General features: G+C 42.6%; 3 protein-coding genes across 3 annotated transcripts in view; 1 reads left to right on the top strand and 2 right to left on the bottom strand.

Moving 5' to 3' along the window:
• FSIP2 (fibrous sheath interacting protein 2) overlaps positions 1 to 600 on the bottom strand; it is a 57,031-nt gene extending 56,431 nt beyond the window's left edge. Inside the window, exon 1 of the mRNA XM_087922938.1 lies at positions 493 to 600. Within this exon, the coding sequence (XP_087779064.1) occupies positions 493 to 600 (108 nt within the window). The remainder of the gene's footprint in view (positions 1 to 492) is intronic.
• A 4,655-nt stretch (positions 601 to 5,255) lies between these two features.
• Positions 5,256 to 11,050, bottom strand: LOC148127522 (uncharacterized). Its single transcript, XM_087928353.1, has 3 exons — positions 10,244 to 11,050; positions 8,312 to 8,465; positions 5,256 to 5,736 (listed from the first exon to the last, which is right to left on the bottom strand). The coding sequence occupies exons 1-2, from the start codon at positions 10,866 to 10,868 to the stop codon at positions 8,356 to 8,358; spliced, it is 735 nt and encodes a 244-aa protein (XP_087784479.1). The 5' UTR covers positions 10,869 to 11,050; the 3' UTR covers positions 5,256 to 5,736; positions 8,312 to 8,355.
• A 1,408-nt stretch (positions 11,051 to 12,458) lies between these two features.
• On the top strand, positions 12,459 to 16,601 carry LOC113441453 (uncharacterized protein C2orf72 homolog). The gene is made up of 3 exons (XM_026708458.2): positions 12,459 to 13,286; positions 14,098 to 14,286; positions 16,557 to 16,601. Exons 1-2 carry the CDS (start codon positions 12,638 to 12,640, stop codon positions 14,283 to 14,285), a joined length of 837 nt encoding a protein of 278 aa, XP_026564243.1. The 5' UTR covers positions 12,459 to 12,637; the 3' UTR covers position 14,286; positions 16,557 to 16,601.
• The last annotated feature ends 370 nt before the right edge of the window (positions 16,602 to 16,971 follow it).

Genomic DNA, 16,971 nt, shown 5'->3' on the forward strand with positions numbered 1-16,971 from the left:
TTGAGTCCTCTTTAGCAGAACCCGCCAAAAGATGTTCCTATTAAACTCATGTTAAAATTTAATTTTTCTTCTTAGTGCAGAGTTTCTCAATCTTGGCGATTTTAAGACATTTGGCTCAACTTCCTCATTTCCTTGGCTGTATGCTGGCGGGGGAATTCTGTGTGTTGAATACATCTTATAAGTTTCTGAAGTTAAAAAATACTGGTCTGAGCTATTTACCAAAAGGAGAACCAAGCTAGTAAATGGAATAAGCCCTACGTAAGTTTATACACAGAGCCAATTTGGTGTAGTGGTTAAGGCATCAGGCTAAAAATCAGAAGTTCATGAGCTCTAATCCCATTTTAGGCATGAAATCAATTGGGTGACTTTGGTCCTGTCACAGACTCAGCCCTAAGAAGCATCCACATATCATAAAAGTTGCCAAGGTTGAGAAACACCGTCCCACTGCAATAATGAGAGTTAGTGCAACTGCATTTTTCCTTGCCCACTCACTTCTATTACATCCTCTTCAGGTTCCATGGCTTCAAGTGCTGTCCGGGCACTTTCTGTTAAGTAATGTCCCATGGCTGCCTTTAGGACCCCTGGGATGGGGTACGTCATCTTGATGGTTCACAGTGAGCTGCTGCCCTTGGAGGACATAGCTTCCAACTGCCACCTCTTAGCAACCCTTCTAGAACATTCCTAGACGTTGTTAGCAACAAAGGTTCTGCTAATTTGGTCCTAGTTGCTACCTTCACATTCTCTATGGAGCTTTCAACATCTCACAGGAAGGAATCTGATGCTGGAATCCCATTCTGTCAGGTGATCCAGATGTTTCCTTACTTATACTGCATAACATGGAAGCAAAACTGTTGTGTGCGTACAGTAATTATTACACAGTGCAGCTACTAAATGATACAAGATTTATAGATCAGGAGGAGTCGGGTATTTCTTGAGTTTATTGCTATGTCAGTAATGAGCCCTTTTGTTGTCTTGGACTGTCTTGTGATGCCAAATGTAGGGACAAATTACCCGGAATAAAATCTCCAATCTTGCCTTGATTCCTTTCTGCCAGTGGTAATTATTTGTATCCTGATTTCAAGCACCCATGGCATTTAAATAGCTTCTCCTATGTCCTGCATAAGGAAGGATCCTGAATGAAATAAAAAGCTCACGTGTATTATTCAAACACTATGCTCTATACATCTCCCTGTATGCGCTCATTCTCCTAACGGGGAATTACCTCAACAAGCTTCTCTAGAAGCTTGTTTCTAAATTCTCTAAACCCAGGAGACTGCTCTTCCTGAGACCATCATCTGTGAACTATCCTTAAATATCACATTTCGATTCTTATTATGTTACAGAGCACCTGATTATGACATCGAACATGTAAACAAGCTAAATACACTACTAACATGGGCAGCATCCTGCCCACACACTTTTATCTTTCTTGGTGACTTCAATCTACCTCATATTGACTGGCCCCTAAATGAATGTACAACTGAAACGATACACGCAACCTTCTACAATGCTGTTACAAATCTGGGACTGGAACAACAAGTAACCAACAACACTAGACTAAACAACAGCCTCGATCTCATCTTCTGCAATAGTTTGAATTTAATGTACGGAATACAAACTAAAGAACCCTTTTCTAGCAGTGACCACAATATGATTGACTTTTGTCTCAACATATGCCCACACAAAAATCATCACAATGACGTAATCCCCAATTATAACTTCAAAAAAGGCAACTATGATCTTATAGACCAACAACAATTCCCAAAACAAAACAAAAAACAGATTACCTATAACAATAAGGAAACTTCAATCCAAAAAGAGATCACTCTGGCGGAAAAACAAATCTGGTCACATTGCCAATTTCAAAAGCCAATACAAAAATTTATGCCACCAGATAAAGACAGAATGCACCAATTATCACATTAAACAAGAGGAAAACCTTCTATGCACAAATTCCACCCGCGCTTTTTACAATTTTGTAAACAACAAACTAAAAGACTCAAAGTGCATCCCACCCCTGATAGGACCTAATGGTAAAGACTGCAACGACGACACCATTAAAGCCAACCTCTTTAACACATTCTTTGGCTCAGTATTTGTAAACAGCAATGGATCATGCCCAGTATTTCCCAGCCGAACCACAGACAATTACAATGATCTAATACATATTGATTTTACAGAAGACAATGTTGAAAAAGCACTACGCAATCTAAAACCATCTCTATCTATTGGACCAGATGGAATATGTGCCTACTTCTTAAAAAAGCTATCCACTGCCACAACCAACCTCTAAGCGTAATCTTGGAAAAATCTTTCAGGACCTATGGTTACAAGCCACGGTCATCCCCATCTTCAAAAAGGGAGACCCCACCCTAGTTGAAAATTACAGACCAATCTCCTTATGCTGCGCCACCTGTAAAGTCATGGAATCAATTATTAACCAATCTATTATCCTCCACTTAGAGACAAACAACCTACTCTCCAATAAACAATTTGATTTCAGGAAAAAGCTATCCTGTAATCTGCAACTCTTACACTGCAAAAACATATGGACTACACAACTCGATCAGGACAAAGCAATAGACGCAATCTACATAGACTTCTGTAAAGCCTTTGATTCAGTGGTACACGACAAACTACTCCTAAAGCTAAAATCTTATGGTATCTCTGGTCAACTGCATAACTGGATAGAAGCATTCCTGTCAAACAGACAATAAATGGTCAAAATTGGGAGTGTCCTATCAAATTCTGTACCTGTCAACAGTGGTGTCCCCCAAGGCAGTGTTCTAGGACCAACTCTCTTCATACTCTACATAAATGACCTCTGTGATCATATTAAGAGCAACAGCGTTCTTTTTGCTGATGATGTAAAGCTGTTCAATACCACAGACAATACTGCTACCCTTCAAAAAGGTCTTGACTATGTATCAGAATGGTCAAACAAATGGCAATTTCAAGTCTCAACAAATAAATGCTCTGTCTTAAATATTGGCAAAAAAAAATCAGAAAATAAAATACAAGCTGAATAGTCAAGATCTTGTTGATGATCCAAGCTCTGTAAAGGACCTTGGAATACTCACCTCTAATGATCAAAGTGCTAGAGCCCACTGTAACTACATAGCCAAAAAGGCATTAAGAGTTGTTAACCTAATCCTATGTAGCTTTTTCTCTGATAAAATCACACTACTAACTAGAGCATACAAAACATTTGCTAGACCAATACTCGAATACAGCTCATCGGTCTGGAACCCACATTAGTTATCTGATATTAGCACAGTTGAGAAAGTCCAGAAATATTTCACAAGAAGAGTTTTCCACTCCTGTACTTGTTGTAGAATACCTTATGCCACCAGACTTGAAATACTAGACCTAGAAAACCTTGAATTACGCTGTCTTCGGTCTGATCTAAGTATGGTATATAAAATCATACATTGATTGCAATGTCCTGTCAATGAATACTTCAGCTTCAACCATAACAACACAAGAGCACACAATAGATACAAACTCAAGGTTAACTGCACCAAACTTGATTGCAGGAAATACGACTTCAGCAACCTAGTGGTCAATGTCTGGAATACTCTACCTGACTCTGTGATTTCTTCCCCAAACCCCCAAAAGTTTAACCTTAGACTGTCTACTATTGACCTCACCCCTTTCCTAAGTGGTCTGTAGGGTTCATGCATAAGCGCACCAATGTGCCTACCGTCCCTGTTCTATTGTTTCTTTTATTTTACTTATATGTACCCATTTCATGTATTCATAACTATGTATATACTTATACCTATTATCTTGTAAGCAATTGACAAATCAAATAAATAAATAAATAAAATAGTTCATTTCCAGAAGGGCTATCCAAGTGTCAAGAATAACGGTATCTCCCACTTATATTCTCCAGAAACTGGTACTGAGTATATTGCCTCTGGATATATCCATCATGATTAGTAGTCTTCGATAGCCTTATCCTGTATCAGGGGTGTCAAACTCGATTTCATTGAGGGCCATATCAGGACTGTGTTTGACCTCGAGGGGGGGAGTAGGTGTGGCTGGCTTGGGCTTAGCCAGCTTGATGTCCTGCAATCCAAGCATGGCCCTCCTGGGCTCCGTTTTTGGCTGCGACAGCAGGGGTGGGATTCTACCAGTTCGCACCTATTCGCTAGAATCGGTTGTCAACATTCTAAGAAGTTCAGAGAACTGGTTGTTGGAAGAAATTACTGGCCTAATCCTGTAAGGAAGGCAGGAAGGAAACATTCTGGTATTGCTTACAGAAACTGCCTCTCAGTTAACCCTTATTACATTCTTGGCAGGACTAGACTTCCTGTCTCAGGGACATCTCTGGAGTTATTTTTCCACTCCTTTGCTGGTGAGGAGTGACCATTCAAAGTTACAATGGCACTGAAAAAAGTGACTTAGACCATTTTTAACACTTACAACTGTTCCAGCACCCCCAAAGTCATGAGGCCAGGCAAGGAGATGCATGCCTCGATGTGAGTGATATTGAGTTGGCCACGCCCAGCCAATAACATGACCACCAAGCCATGTCCACCAACTTAGCCACACTCACAGAACTGGTTGTTAAAAAAATTTGATCCCACCCATGTGCGACAGTTTCCTGCAGCCTTCTGCCAGTGAAAACAGAGCTCCGTTTTCACTGGCAGAGGGCTGCAGGAGGCCATCACAGCTGAAAACAGAACTCAGGAGGGCCACATGAAGCCCTCCCAAGCTGTTTTTGCTGGCAGAGGCACCGTAGGCTGGTCCTTCTGGCCCACAGGCCTTGAGTTTGACACCTCTGTCCTACATGAAGTTCTAGTACTTTTTTGAAATCACCAAAACTGATTAAAAAATTATCACTGCATCTTGTGGTAGTAATTTACACGTAGTCAGAATTTTATATTCTGGCTGAGCTTTTGGTTTCCTGAATTGATAATAACAGCTCATGAAACCCTCCAAACCACATATACTCTCCATGTGACTCTCATATTTTTATAATCTGGGCTGGAGTTCTAGGCACCATAAGCCAAGACATGTGTGGGGGTCCTAGTTTGGAAAACAAAACTTCGCTCACCACGGAAGTATTTCTAGCCCCATTTATCTTGGTTCACTGTTTTAATTCCTTTTCAGTTCTACAACATCCTCCTTCCTCACTACAGTTATAGGAAGAATCTTGTGTCCAACTTTGTGATGAACTCGTATTCAAAACTGAATTTTTATTTCAACCTTTCAAAACTTGCAATGTATTATAGTTTGCCTATGTTTTCACTGATTTATCAGCCATGAACTAACATGTATTTCCTGTTTGGCCAGCATGTTCAATGTAACCTGCTATCTATAATAAAGCTGGGGTCTCTTTCCCGGTGCAATCACTTTATTCACACTTGTTTGAAACAACTCTTATTTGCTCATTCAGTCCACTTGGGTTCATATTTTAGGAGACTGTTACAATCCAAGTAGATTTCTTCACCATCAAGAATAATTTGCTGTTGTATGAGGACTTTTGGTTTGAAACTACACATAGTAGCAGCTTTATGTTAAAGCATGGGACAGGATGTGTGCATACATCTACGATGAAATGGAGTTCACAGTCAGACACCTTGGGAGGAGATGGGAAGCTGTGATGAATCTTTAGCTATGGTAATTCAGTCATGTCAAGTTTACATATCTTCACGGACAAGGTTAACAACTTTTGATTTTTTAAATTTTATTTTGGGTGACAGCTGTAAATCCAGATGCATAAGAGACCTAGAAAAAATGTGTGTTATTAGAAGGACCAAAAGTAGTCAGGAAAACTCTATATACATAGAAATAGAAATAGAAATATTATGTATGCTCACTGACACAGACACGTGCCCAATTGTTACAATAAAAATATTTATTTTTATAAATATTTATTTTACAATTTTTTAAAAAATTTATTTGTTCAATCTCTATGGCCTCCCATTTCAGTCAATGACTCTGGGCAGCTTATAATTCATAAAATATATTACAATTATAAATTAAAAAACTTTTTAAAGCAAGAAAGCAATTAAAACAGTAAAAGAAATAGTAAAAACATTCAATTCAACATACATAAAAGCAAGATACTTGGCTGGTTTGCAATATATCTAGGAAACAGAGCCCTTAGCACATTCAGCATCTCTGGCTTGGGAACACAACCAGGTTTTTAGGGCCTTACCAAAAGCTGACAGTGTTGGGGCCACTCTGATCTCCAACGGGAGAATGTTCCCTAGAGCAGGTGCCATGGAATGGGACAACTCCGCGCTGCTAGCTCCTCGCCACTACCAAGTCCCTCTGCCAACTCACAGCTGCCATGTTGTTGCAGGACATCTCAATATAGGAAATTCGCTGCAGGAGCCAGATGGCTTTGGGTCCACCTGCCCAGCTCTCCATATGGTGCTACCCCACCCACTGCTCCTGCCCTCTGAAAGTCTGCTTGCCCGCCTGCCCTTCTCTCCATCCGGTGCCCACAGGAATTATAGAATCTGGGAAGCCCACAAAGAGATCAAGGCAGTCTGCCTCTCCTATTGTTGCTTCTGTCAACTTAGTATGCAGAAGCAGACTGCCTATGCCACTATGCCTGCAGGCAGGACCCAATCGTTAAGGCCACTGATCAACTTGCCCACTAGGAACCTGTCTAGCCCTCTTCCAAAGTCATCCAAACTAGTGGTATCACCACAGCATATGCCACCTGTTGAAATTACAGATTGATTATCCCTTGGGTGAAGAAATGTTTCCTCCCTATTGGCTTTAAATCTTCTACTGGTCAGTTTCATTGGGTGACTTCTAGTTCTAGTATGGGATATGATGTCATTCTTACCTTATTCATGTTTACATTTTCTTTACTTTGCTTAATCTCAATCTCAATGAACCTCACTCTTTCTTTACAAACAACTTTTCTCTAAGCTAAACAGTTTCAACTGTTCCATGTTGTCATTGTAAAGAAATTGTTCAAGCTTTGCTCGTCTTGTTTGTCTACTTCTACAAACTCTCCAGCTCCACTGTATCCTTGAGAAGTGGTAACAAGAACTATACACAATATTCTACGGATGGCCACACCATGGACAACTGAAGGGCCTATTAAAGAATTTCTCTAATACTTGAAAGAGGGTCAGCACCCACTCTAAAGGCCATCATCTCTGTTGTCCCAGAATGCAAGATATAGATTCATGAATTTACAGGAAAGGACCTTGTAGTTGACTGTTAAACAAACATCTTATTTATTAAGAAGAGCTGTTCTACTATGGAATCATTTATCAAGAGAAGTAATGCTATCTTTTTCACTATTCAGGCAGAGACTGGACAATTTAGACCAGGGGTGTCAAACTGGATTTCTTCTAGGGCCAGATCAGTATTGTAGATCTTGTCTGCGGGCTGGCAAGGGGATGACACGGCAGGGGGACATGGGGCATTTTTGGCCCCTTTTTGGGCCATTATCGGCCTGTTTTTCAGCCTGTTTTAGGCCTGATTTTCAGCCCATTTTTTGGCTGTTTTGGCCTGTTTTTCAGTCCACTTTGGGCCTGTTTGGGGCCATTTGGGGCCTGTTTTTTATCCTGTTTTGGGCCCGTTTTTCAGCTGGCAGAGTACTGGAGGAGGCCATGGAAGGTGAAAATGAGACATGGAGGGCGCATGCAGCCTGCTTTAGCCACCAAAGGCACCAAAGCCCAGTCCTTTCATATTTCCAGACCGGCCCCGTGGGCCAGATTTAAGCACCCCACAGGCGACATCCGGCCTGCTGGCCTTGGGTTTGACACCCCTGATTTAGATTCTTGCATTGAGTAGGAAGTTGGACTTAGTGGCTCTTCCAATCTTTAGAGTTTCTACTAATCTTACCATATCTATTCAGAGTAGCAAGTTGGGATAACAATCAATTAAATAAATTAGACTTAACCACCTTTTTTAACATGGCACCTTGCTGCCATAAGGCTGTCACTTCTGACTTAGAATGCAATAGAATCTTGTATTCCATCATGACCAACCAGAAAATACAGAAGTTATAATTCCATATATAACTTGTCATAAATTATATAATAGCAAAAAGGAAAAAAGATAGAGAGGAGGAAAAGGATATGAATTTAAAATTTACCTTTAGGTTATAATAGAATATGAGCAATACTGCCCAGCCACTAAGTAAACTGCTTTCGAATATGAGGGCCTCAGTTTTGGCTAAGCCCCCTTTAAACTGACATCTTGATATGTTTGCATAAAAAGTGAATTAATTTCTGCAACATCTTTACCTTCCCACTAATCAAGTTGGAAAAAGAAGTGAGGTAGTTAGTTCAGCTTTTACAAAAACAATTTTCCCGCATCTTATACTCACCTTAATCATGTAGGGAGGGTGATGTGCTGGCAGGGAAGCAAGCTTCATGCTGGAGAATAGTTGAAGTAGTAATAGCCTCCATATGCCACGATTCCAAACCACAGCATTGCTCCAAAAAATTGCATCACTGATTTGTTCAACCGCACTAAATTGGCTTTAAGGGAAGAGAAAAATTGTTTATTCTTGATCGTATCAAATGACATACAAGAGGCCACATTTCTGCTCTCTAGTAAAACTTATTCCAAAGGAAACAACAGAGAATGAAGAAGGTGACAGAGCCAGATGAGGAAAGAAGAAAAGAAGACACATTTATTTCATATATATTGGTAAGATGGGTGATCAATAAATTGGATAATAAAATAAAGATGGGCAAGATTTGGGTTGAAATTGACAGTTCTCAACTTATGACCACAATTGGGACAGGAATGTCAGTTGTAAGCTAGTGTGGTCTTAAGTTGAGTCATCATGTGACTGGACCCAATTTTATAACCATTTGTGTGGCAGTCATTAGGTGAATTGAGCTGCCCCAATGGATGTTTTTTTAAAAGCTTGCTTAAAAGTTTATTTGTTAAATATGAGTTACTTGTCCAGCCACAGAATTCTGATCATGTGACTGTGGGATAATGCAATAGTTGCAAGAACAGGTTATAAAGCACTTTTTCTGAGGCTGTTGTAACTTTGAACTGTTGATAAACAAGCATAAATTGAGCACTTGTATCCAGTAATGTCTCAATTCACATTGCCAGCCTTTCCCAATTAACTGGGTGTGTCTGGACTACAATTTTCAGATTTCCACATCAGGAAGGAATTCCAGGAGTTGCTCTGATCAGTACTGTTTGCCAGACTAGGAAAATCTGCTGCATATAGTAAGTGATTTTGAAGGATAATTTTTACGACAGGTCGATGAGGAGAAAAGTGTTTCCAAATTCTCTGTGAATTTGGCATCATTTTGTCAAAAAGCTCCAAACTCTGTGCATCTGCACAATACTCAGTTGCCAGGATCTACTTCTGGAAATATAGATTTGGCTTAGGGGGAAATGTTGGAAGGAAGACCACCAGGTCACAAATATCAAGATGTGGACTACGTCTTCGTGATAAAAGCTCTTCCCTTTTATAATGGGGTCATGCCCACGCAAAAAGGGGGGCTTCCATCCCATTGTTGTGTTTGCTCTGTCGGCTATTTGCTTGGCTAGTAAATGCTCTAGAAAACAGTGAATCTGGTGAATTGGTGAATCTTCTTTCAGTGATAGACTGACCTGACATTGCAAAGGGTAGCACAAGGAGCCCAAACTTGTTTAACAAGGGAACCAGGTAAGGATACTGGCCCCATTGCATAATTAAAATAATCACTGATTATTTTCCTTTCCTCCCTAACACACAGCCACCCTCGTGTGGCAGAGTGACAAAACATGGGACTAAGACTGAGGAAACCTTCAATGGGTGCCTTTGATTGAACTGGTTATTATTGTTATGTGAAGGCACCTGGATTATCTGGTAGCAGTAGCTTCCTGCAAGGGTTGATGTAAACCCTACAAAGTCCCTGGTGAATGGAATATGATCAGCACGAAGAAGGCCTCTGGATCTATGCAGAAGGCCCGAAGATGCTTTTTCAAAAGGCAACTGGACTTTCTGATTTTTCTTTGAAGAAGTTTCGCTTCTTAACCAAGAAGCTTCTTCAGCTGTGACTGGATGGTGGGGAATGGAAGGATTGGAGGGGAATTCAGTCAGAGCTGAAGAAGCTTCTTGGATGAGAAGCCGAACTTCTTCAAAGAAAAACCAGAAAGTCCAGGTGCCTCTTGAAAAAGCACATTTCGGACAACCATGACCTGGATGACAGAGAATCTCCACAGACAAATGCATAATGCCCTTTCCTCAGTAGTAGGTAACCCGACAACCTTCTCTTTGCCTAACCATCTTTGCACAACCCCTCACCCAATGCCCCGTCCTTGACGCGCTTGAGCTCCAGGGCACCGTCGGGTCGCCCCGGTGCGAAGACGGCCGTGTGCACCTCCATGGATCCGGCACCTTCGGGCTGGAAGATCTCACGGAGCAATTTCTCGAGTTGCAAGAGAGCCGGCTTTTCTTCGTCGGGCCGCGGCTGCACGACCACCCCCACCAGGGCAGCCGGGGAGTTCCGGCTTTGATCCCGCACGCCCTGCAACACTTCCCGCAACCGATCGGGCCGCTCCCGCAAGGACGACGGCCGGCAAAGGAAGAAGATCAGCTGGCCCGACGGCGTGGACGGCAGGGAACTGGGCGCGGGGAACGGCCGCGTAGCAACTGGGGCGCAGGGTTCAGCGGAGCCGACCGGGCCGCCAGCGGAGACGGCGGCGCTCGTCGGGGGCAGCACGTGGTGTGCGAAGGAGCTGAGCACGGTTTGGCCACCGTCGGAGCCCCACGACTCGCCGGCTAGCAGCACCACCTGCGTACGCTGCACCACCGTCCCGTCCTCGCACGGCCCGGGTTCGCTCCCGCCAGCCACGCCGCCACCGCCACTGCCACCGCCGGTCCGCCGCCCGCCACCCGAGCTCCCGCCCCGCTGCTCTTTGCGCTCCATCCCGCCCGGGTCCGTCCAGCCGCTCGCCGTGGCGGCGGCGCTCCCCGCGCGCCTCTCCTGCGTCTTGCGCGGGTGTCACAATCGTCCTCCGGCCCCTTCTGGGCGTAAGGAGCAGCGTGGAGTCCCGGCCTGTGACCCCGCGGCTTTCCTGTGAGGGGAAAAGCCGCCTGACCGAGCTGCCTTTCGTGCCCAGAGCTGCCCCGACGCGAGCGCGCCTCCCTACTGGGCGCTTTGTTGGAAGGAAGGTCGGCCTTCCGCTTCGTTCTCCGGTTCCACCACCCGCAAGGCGTGCGCTAGATGCAGCCTCTGGCCGCCATCCTATACCTTGTTTTTCACCGTTAAGGGCGGGAAAGGACTCCATGGAGAATATGGATAGAAGAAACAAGAGGGGCTTCGTTGGGTCTATAGAACTCAGTTTGATCGAGGCGCTTTGCGTGCATTTCTTGACAAATTCAACCAATTTCCTTTTCCCTGTCTCTTGTAGCATACTAACCTATTTAGTTGGTTCAAAGCCCTGCTATATTCGGTGGGATTTTTCCTCAATATAGTACACCCTCTCAATCCACAATTTTATGGATCAGAGATGTCCAGATTCTACTGACTGTGCATAATATCAAATACAATCTTAAATGCATTGCTGTCATCCATAGCAAACCACTGCTTTGCTTTACTGCCATAGCGTTCATTTAATGACTGCCACAAAAGGTCATAAAATCAGGTCAGTCATGTGAGTGTCACGATTTACGACCATCACAGGATACGATTATGATGGCAGGCTCCTTTTCTGCACAACTGGAGGACTAGCCACAAAGCACACAGGTAGTTAATTTGGAATCCAAGGCGAAATCATTTTTCTGTAGAACTGAAAAGTACCCCTGTAGATTGCTAGTGAACATTTGTATACATGTCCCCATATGGGGGTGAAAGTTTTCTATAGAAAACAAGTCCATTAAGGAGAAAACTAATATGAACTATCCCTTTTCCTTCACATGCTGATTTTCTTTCTAGGTGGTGATGGTTTTAGATGGTGATGGTGATGGTGATCACAGCATGTCAAGTGTTGCCATTCGCTTTGGATTTTGGTGATTGAGTCTTCAAAATTCAGAAAGAAACTGCAAGATGACTCTCACCAGAATTCATCAGCAAGTTCGATTCTGTTTCGTTAAAGAGAGCAAAAGTAGAATTTAAATCTTGATATGAGTAAAAAAAATAATTGGATGTATGGACTTCTCTCCCATTCTAGGTCTTATCCTTTACAGCTTTCTTATACTGACTAGACAGTCAGTATATATATTTTTTAATTCCTCATGTGTTCATCTTTACATAGAACTATCCAAGGTTTGGGCCTCTTGCTTTTTCCGATCACTTGCTTTTACATTTTCTTTTACTCCTTCTGGAGATCAATTTAGGCAATATCTAAAAGTTCACCCCTCTGACCAAGTGGTTCCTGACTGCAGAATTTTGTTGCAAGGCTTTCGGGTCTTCTGTGCTTGGATGACTTGGCTGCAGCCTATCTCAGACTCGATAGTATAGCTAGTTCTAACTGTGTTGCTCTATCCAGAAAGAATCCTTTTGGGGTCCAACTAACGATTTGTCTTCCATCCCATGCTAAATAATTAACTTCGCCATCGGTGGTCTTTGGGACAGGCTGGTCCAGGTTTACAAGCTGAGCTTGGGCATTGTGACATCATGTGGGGGGAGGGGGTTTGCCTTGAGGTCTTTAGAGGTTAGCCAAGGGCAGCTGGACAGAGACTCCATGAAAACAGGACATGACCAAGGAGGGGCAGGGCTCGGAGCAGCTGCCTGCACCAATATGCCTCCCAGGCCCCGGGGAAAAGATCTTACAGGATTTTCAGATCCTGGTGCAGAAGGTGGGGGGGAGGCCTGAGGTTCTCCTCATTGGGGAGACCATTGAAGGCAGGGACATTCATAAGATGATGGCCTCTTTTGTTAAGGACCTATTTTCTTCCTCCTGCCACTCAGTCCACCCTGCTGATGCTTTGAAAGAGCCTTGTGTAACCTGTCCTTTTGGTGGCAAGCAATGCCAGCTCATCTTCTTTCTGTGCCGTGCCTCCTGCATCAAGGGCAAGGAGACCGAACTGCGGAAAGTTTTGCAGCAGGTGAAGAAGTACGTCCAGAAATCCCCCTGCGCCTTGGTGGGAATCATTATGGAACCCAAGAAAGGGGAGGCTGAGGAAGCCCGTCTCCACCTGCTCCGACTGTTGCGGGGCATCTTCCCAAAGGCTTCGCCACAGAAACGGGGCAAGCAGCCGGTTGCCAAAGGAAGTCAGGATCAGGCAGGGCCATTGGAATTGGAAGAAGTGGAGGTAGAAGCAGAGGTCTACGTTCCGGGTTATCCGCGGGGTAACTTGGCCATCATGAAGGCAGCCTGTCGTGCTTCGGAAGCCCTGAGCAGAGGTGGGAGACTGGACTAGACTAAGAATGCGTTCCTTGTTTTCTCAGTGGGTGGGGTATAGCCGTGCTTTTATTTTTGGTTTCCTAAGGCAGCAGTCCCCAACCGAACCGGCACCGGTCCATAGCATGCCAGAAACAAGGCCGTGCAAACTAGGGAAGCCCCATCCATGGGATGCAGGCAGCACACAAAACTATGTCCCCTCTGCTCCATAGAAAAACCTCTCTCCACAGAAGCGGTCCTTGGTGTCCAAAAGGTTGGGGGCCACTTTCCTAGTGCTTCAAGAGATAGGACAGTAAAACCATGATGATGTCCCTAGAAGAGGCAGAGGAGCTTGCATTTTTGTCTTCTCGCTTTTAAATTAAGATTGCCTATCAGCAACTTAATTTATGTGATTCTCCTTGTTGCTATTTTTAAAGCATGCATAATTTTCAGTGGTTAGCCACAAAGTATGGATGATGTGGTCTGGGATGGTCCCAGGCAACCACAGTGATCCCCGACCATAGCATAGGCCAGGGGTCTCCAACCTTGGCAACTTTAAGCCTGGTGGACTTCAACTCCCGGAACTCCCCAGCCAGCCTTGCTGAGGAAATGGGAGGCAAAATAAACAAACAGTGTAAATAAGGACTCTCACTAATCTGGGAACCCGTTTCCATCAAAGCCAGCTTCATTCCTAGCATGTCAGTTTGCATCTTTTGGCATTCAGCCTACCCCACCTCCCAGCTGGAACTTCGCTCTCCTATATACCCATTTCTGTAAATGTTGTCAAGTTAAAACCATCAGCTCAATTCAGTTAACCAGAGAATTCCTGTGCAGGTTTGCCGGAGGAGGTCACTAAGGGTACCCTACCCGTTGCAGGTTCTTCCTGGACTGTCATCGTCATCAGAGGTATTTTGGGGACTTTGTGCATCGTTGGCATGGCATCTGCTGCAGGATGGTACTTCTACCAACAAGGCATGATCCCACCTGAAATGATCCCTGCAGGTCTGCTTGCTTTCCTTTGAGGTGAGTGTGCATAATTTTTGACCTTGTGGTCAAGAAAAACATGTTCTAAGTGTAGCTTCAGATCATTTATTTGGATTGTCTTTGTTAACCCTTTGGGTATAGTAATCCTGACAAGCAGCATGAAAACTAGTTCTATATTTATTATAATTATTATTATTTATTACATTAACGGAATATTGCAAGTCAAATAATATTTCTTCCCTCTTTTACTAATTTTACTCCCTGGAAAACCAAAGAAGGCTCCTTTTGAAATGCTTCCCACATCCCTTCTTTTTTTCTGGAGGGGTTCAGATACAGATATTATGCAGATACTTTTGCAAAATAGTTGCCTAGTCTGTGGTTCTTTCTGTCTCCCAATATCATTCTCATATATCGTTACAGTAAATTACTGTACCCTTTTCACGCATTATAGTTGAGAATATATTCATCACATTTGTGAGTTTAGTAAGGGGTCTCCTATATGCAGAATATTAACCCAAATGGTTGTTTTTTTAAATGTTTCTGAGACTTAGGACCATGTATATTAAATAAGGATGCAGAAAAGTGATTTGCCTCAAGGTTCCAGTTGTTGATAGGAGAGGAGGGACTTTGAGAGGAAAGGAATATAGCGAGATTTGTTGCCAATAATGTTTTGCATGTTGTTAATATTGAATTAGGAAAAAGATAATCAAGAAAAGCCAATAAAAAGATGAGAGGTTCCTGGCAAGGAAATGTTTCTTGAGAAAAACACTACTTGTAAATCCAGTAATGGTTGTCATTAAACCTTTTGGTCTTTCTGGGCGTACATTTCCACCTTCAGTTCAATTTACCATACACCTGTGTAGATTGCTCCTTTCTGGTGTCATCTTCCTGTTTGGATTTGTTTGTTTGTTTGTCTGCATCCAGATTAGACAACAATCTACTAAAGCTTCCTTGGAATTAGATAGCAAGGAGCAGTTAGAGCTATGGTTCATCGGCATCTGATAACCTCCCATCAACAAGATTCTAATGATTTCCTCCAGGGCTTTTCTTTTATATTAATATAAATAGGTTAAATATTAGATACCACAGGTAGCAAAGGTAGAACTCTGAGGATCATTATAGGTTAATATCCTAGATGTCAAAACAATAGTTCCCCTACAACATCATCTGGATAGAAGGACTGGAGCCACTGCAAAGCAGAGTCTGCAAAGCCCTTTGCCACTACTTATTCGAGGTGTTGGGGAAAAAATAAAGTTGGATTCTAAACAAAAAGCATGCTTGCATTTTTAATCAGTGTTCAAATGGTGCAATATACCAACATTTTGACATATTCCATAAATCTAAAATTAGTATCTATTGTTCAACACAGTCTATTTAAAAAAAAACCAGCTGTCTTAGTTTTAAACGAGGGAGAAATACAGGTACATTGTCAGACTTCTCCTTGAAGTCTTCGTTGAAAACAGTTAAATCAAAGAACAAATATCTAAGAGCTCTTATTTATTTATTACAAAATAATATTTAGATAGGCTACAATGTAAGAATTTCAGAAAGTAATATACCCTACTTTCAGCTGAGACTCCTTTATATAAACTGGATATTTGGGCGAAAAGGGTACCTTTGAGTTGACTAGTCCCTGCAGTTTTCTTGGCAAGGTTTCAGAAGTGGGTTGCCATTGTCTCCTTCCTGGGGCTGAGAGAGTGACTGGCCCAGGGTCATCCAGCTGATTTTTGTGCCTAACGCAGAACTAGGACTCGCAATCTTCCACTTTCTAAACAGGTTCCTTAAAAACAACTACACCAAATATAGACAATTTAGAAAAGTAAAATTCTCTGTTTCTGTTCACACTTTCTATATACGGGGTAGAAGCTTGCCTCTTTTAAAACAAAGTTTGTATCAGTACACTGTTCTGATAATCTCATTCCTCTTAGTGTGAGAAGTAATTATAACAAATGACTTCATTAGAAATATTATTATTTTCAAATCTGCTATTGGCCTATGAAAGGGCTTCAGGTGAACCATGGCTGGTTGGTCCTGTTTGAAGTTTTGGGATAATATGGGACTATTATATTGCAATAACATTACTGGGGTTATTATTGAAAAATGGAAACAAAAATATTTTTACAACATGCCAATTGCATATATTCTCTTAGTGTTTGGAAGAAAACTGAATTTTTGAACCTGGGAAATCTTTTGCAATGTATGATACACACTTTGAAGTCTGACTGAATTGTGAAGTACATCACTGTGGTTTTGGCTACTGCTTTTGTTATATTTCTGAAAACGTGATGCTTTTGTTTGTTTTTCTTCAGATCCTGAATTCATCTGGATTTTAAACTGTCCTGCAAAAATAAAACAACAGCATGTCACACTGTGTGCGTAAATATCACTCTTTAACGGGAAGGTTATCCTATAAGTCCCCAAAGACTCCTAAAAATTGTTATTATATATATTACCGTGTTTCTCACAAAATAAGGCTGGGCCTTATTTATTTTTGAGCCCCGAAAAAACAGCTAGGACGTCTTTTCAGAGGTGAATTTCTCCTCCCACACACACACACACCAGTGCCATCTCCAACAACAGCGTCTGAGTTGCTCCCGCTTTCCCCCCGTCCCCGTAACAACAGGAAAAAAAAGATTTTGAGGTACCTGGGAATGCCGCGCGCTGCGTTTTGGTTTAATCCCAAGTGGCTGGGTGGGCGTGAGAAGAGCTGAGCGAGTGTCTCTG

This window comes from Pseudonaja textilis, chromosome 1, assembly GCF_049901715.1.
Source record: "Pseudonaja textilis isolate UNSWEBS1 chromosome 1, rPseTex1.2, whole genome shotgun sequence".
Lineage (NCBI taxonomy): Eukaryota > Metazoa > Chordata > Lepidosauria > Squamata > Elapidae > Pseudonaja > Pseudonaja textilis.

What these genes read in the sequence shown, in the direction of transcription:
- LOC113441453 (XM_026708458.2), top strand. Translation starts at nt 12,638, where the DNA reads ATGACCAAGGAGGGGCAGGGCTCGGAGCAGCTGCCTGCACCAATATGC. An exon ending in TTCGGAAGCCCTGAGCAGAG is followed by an intron (nt 13,287 to 14,097) that starts GTGGGAGACTGG and finishes ATTCCTGTGCAG; the next exon opens with GTTTGCCGGAGGAGGTCACT.
- LOC148127522 (XM_087928353.1), bottom strand. Translation starts at nt 10,868, where the DNA reads ATGGAGCGCAAAGAGCAGCGGGGCGGGAGCTCGGGTGGCGGGCGGCGG. An exon ending in CGTCAAGGACGGGGCATTGG is followed by an intron (nt 8,466 to 10,243) that starts GTGAGGGGTTGT and finishes CTTCCCTTAAAG; the next exon opens with CCAATTTAGTGCGGTTGAAC.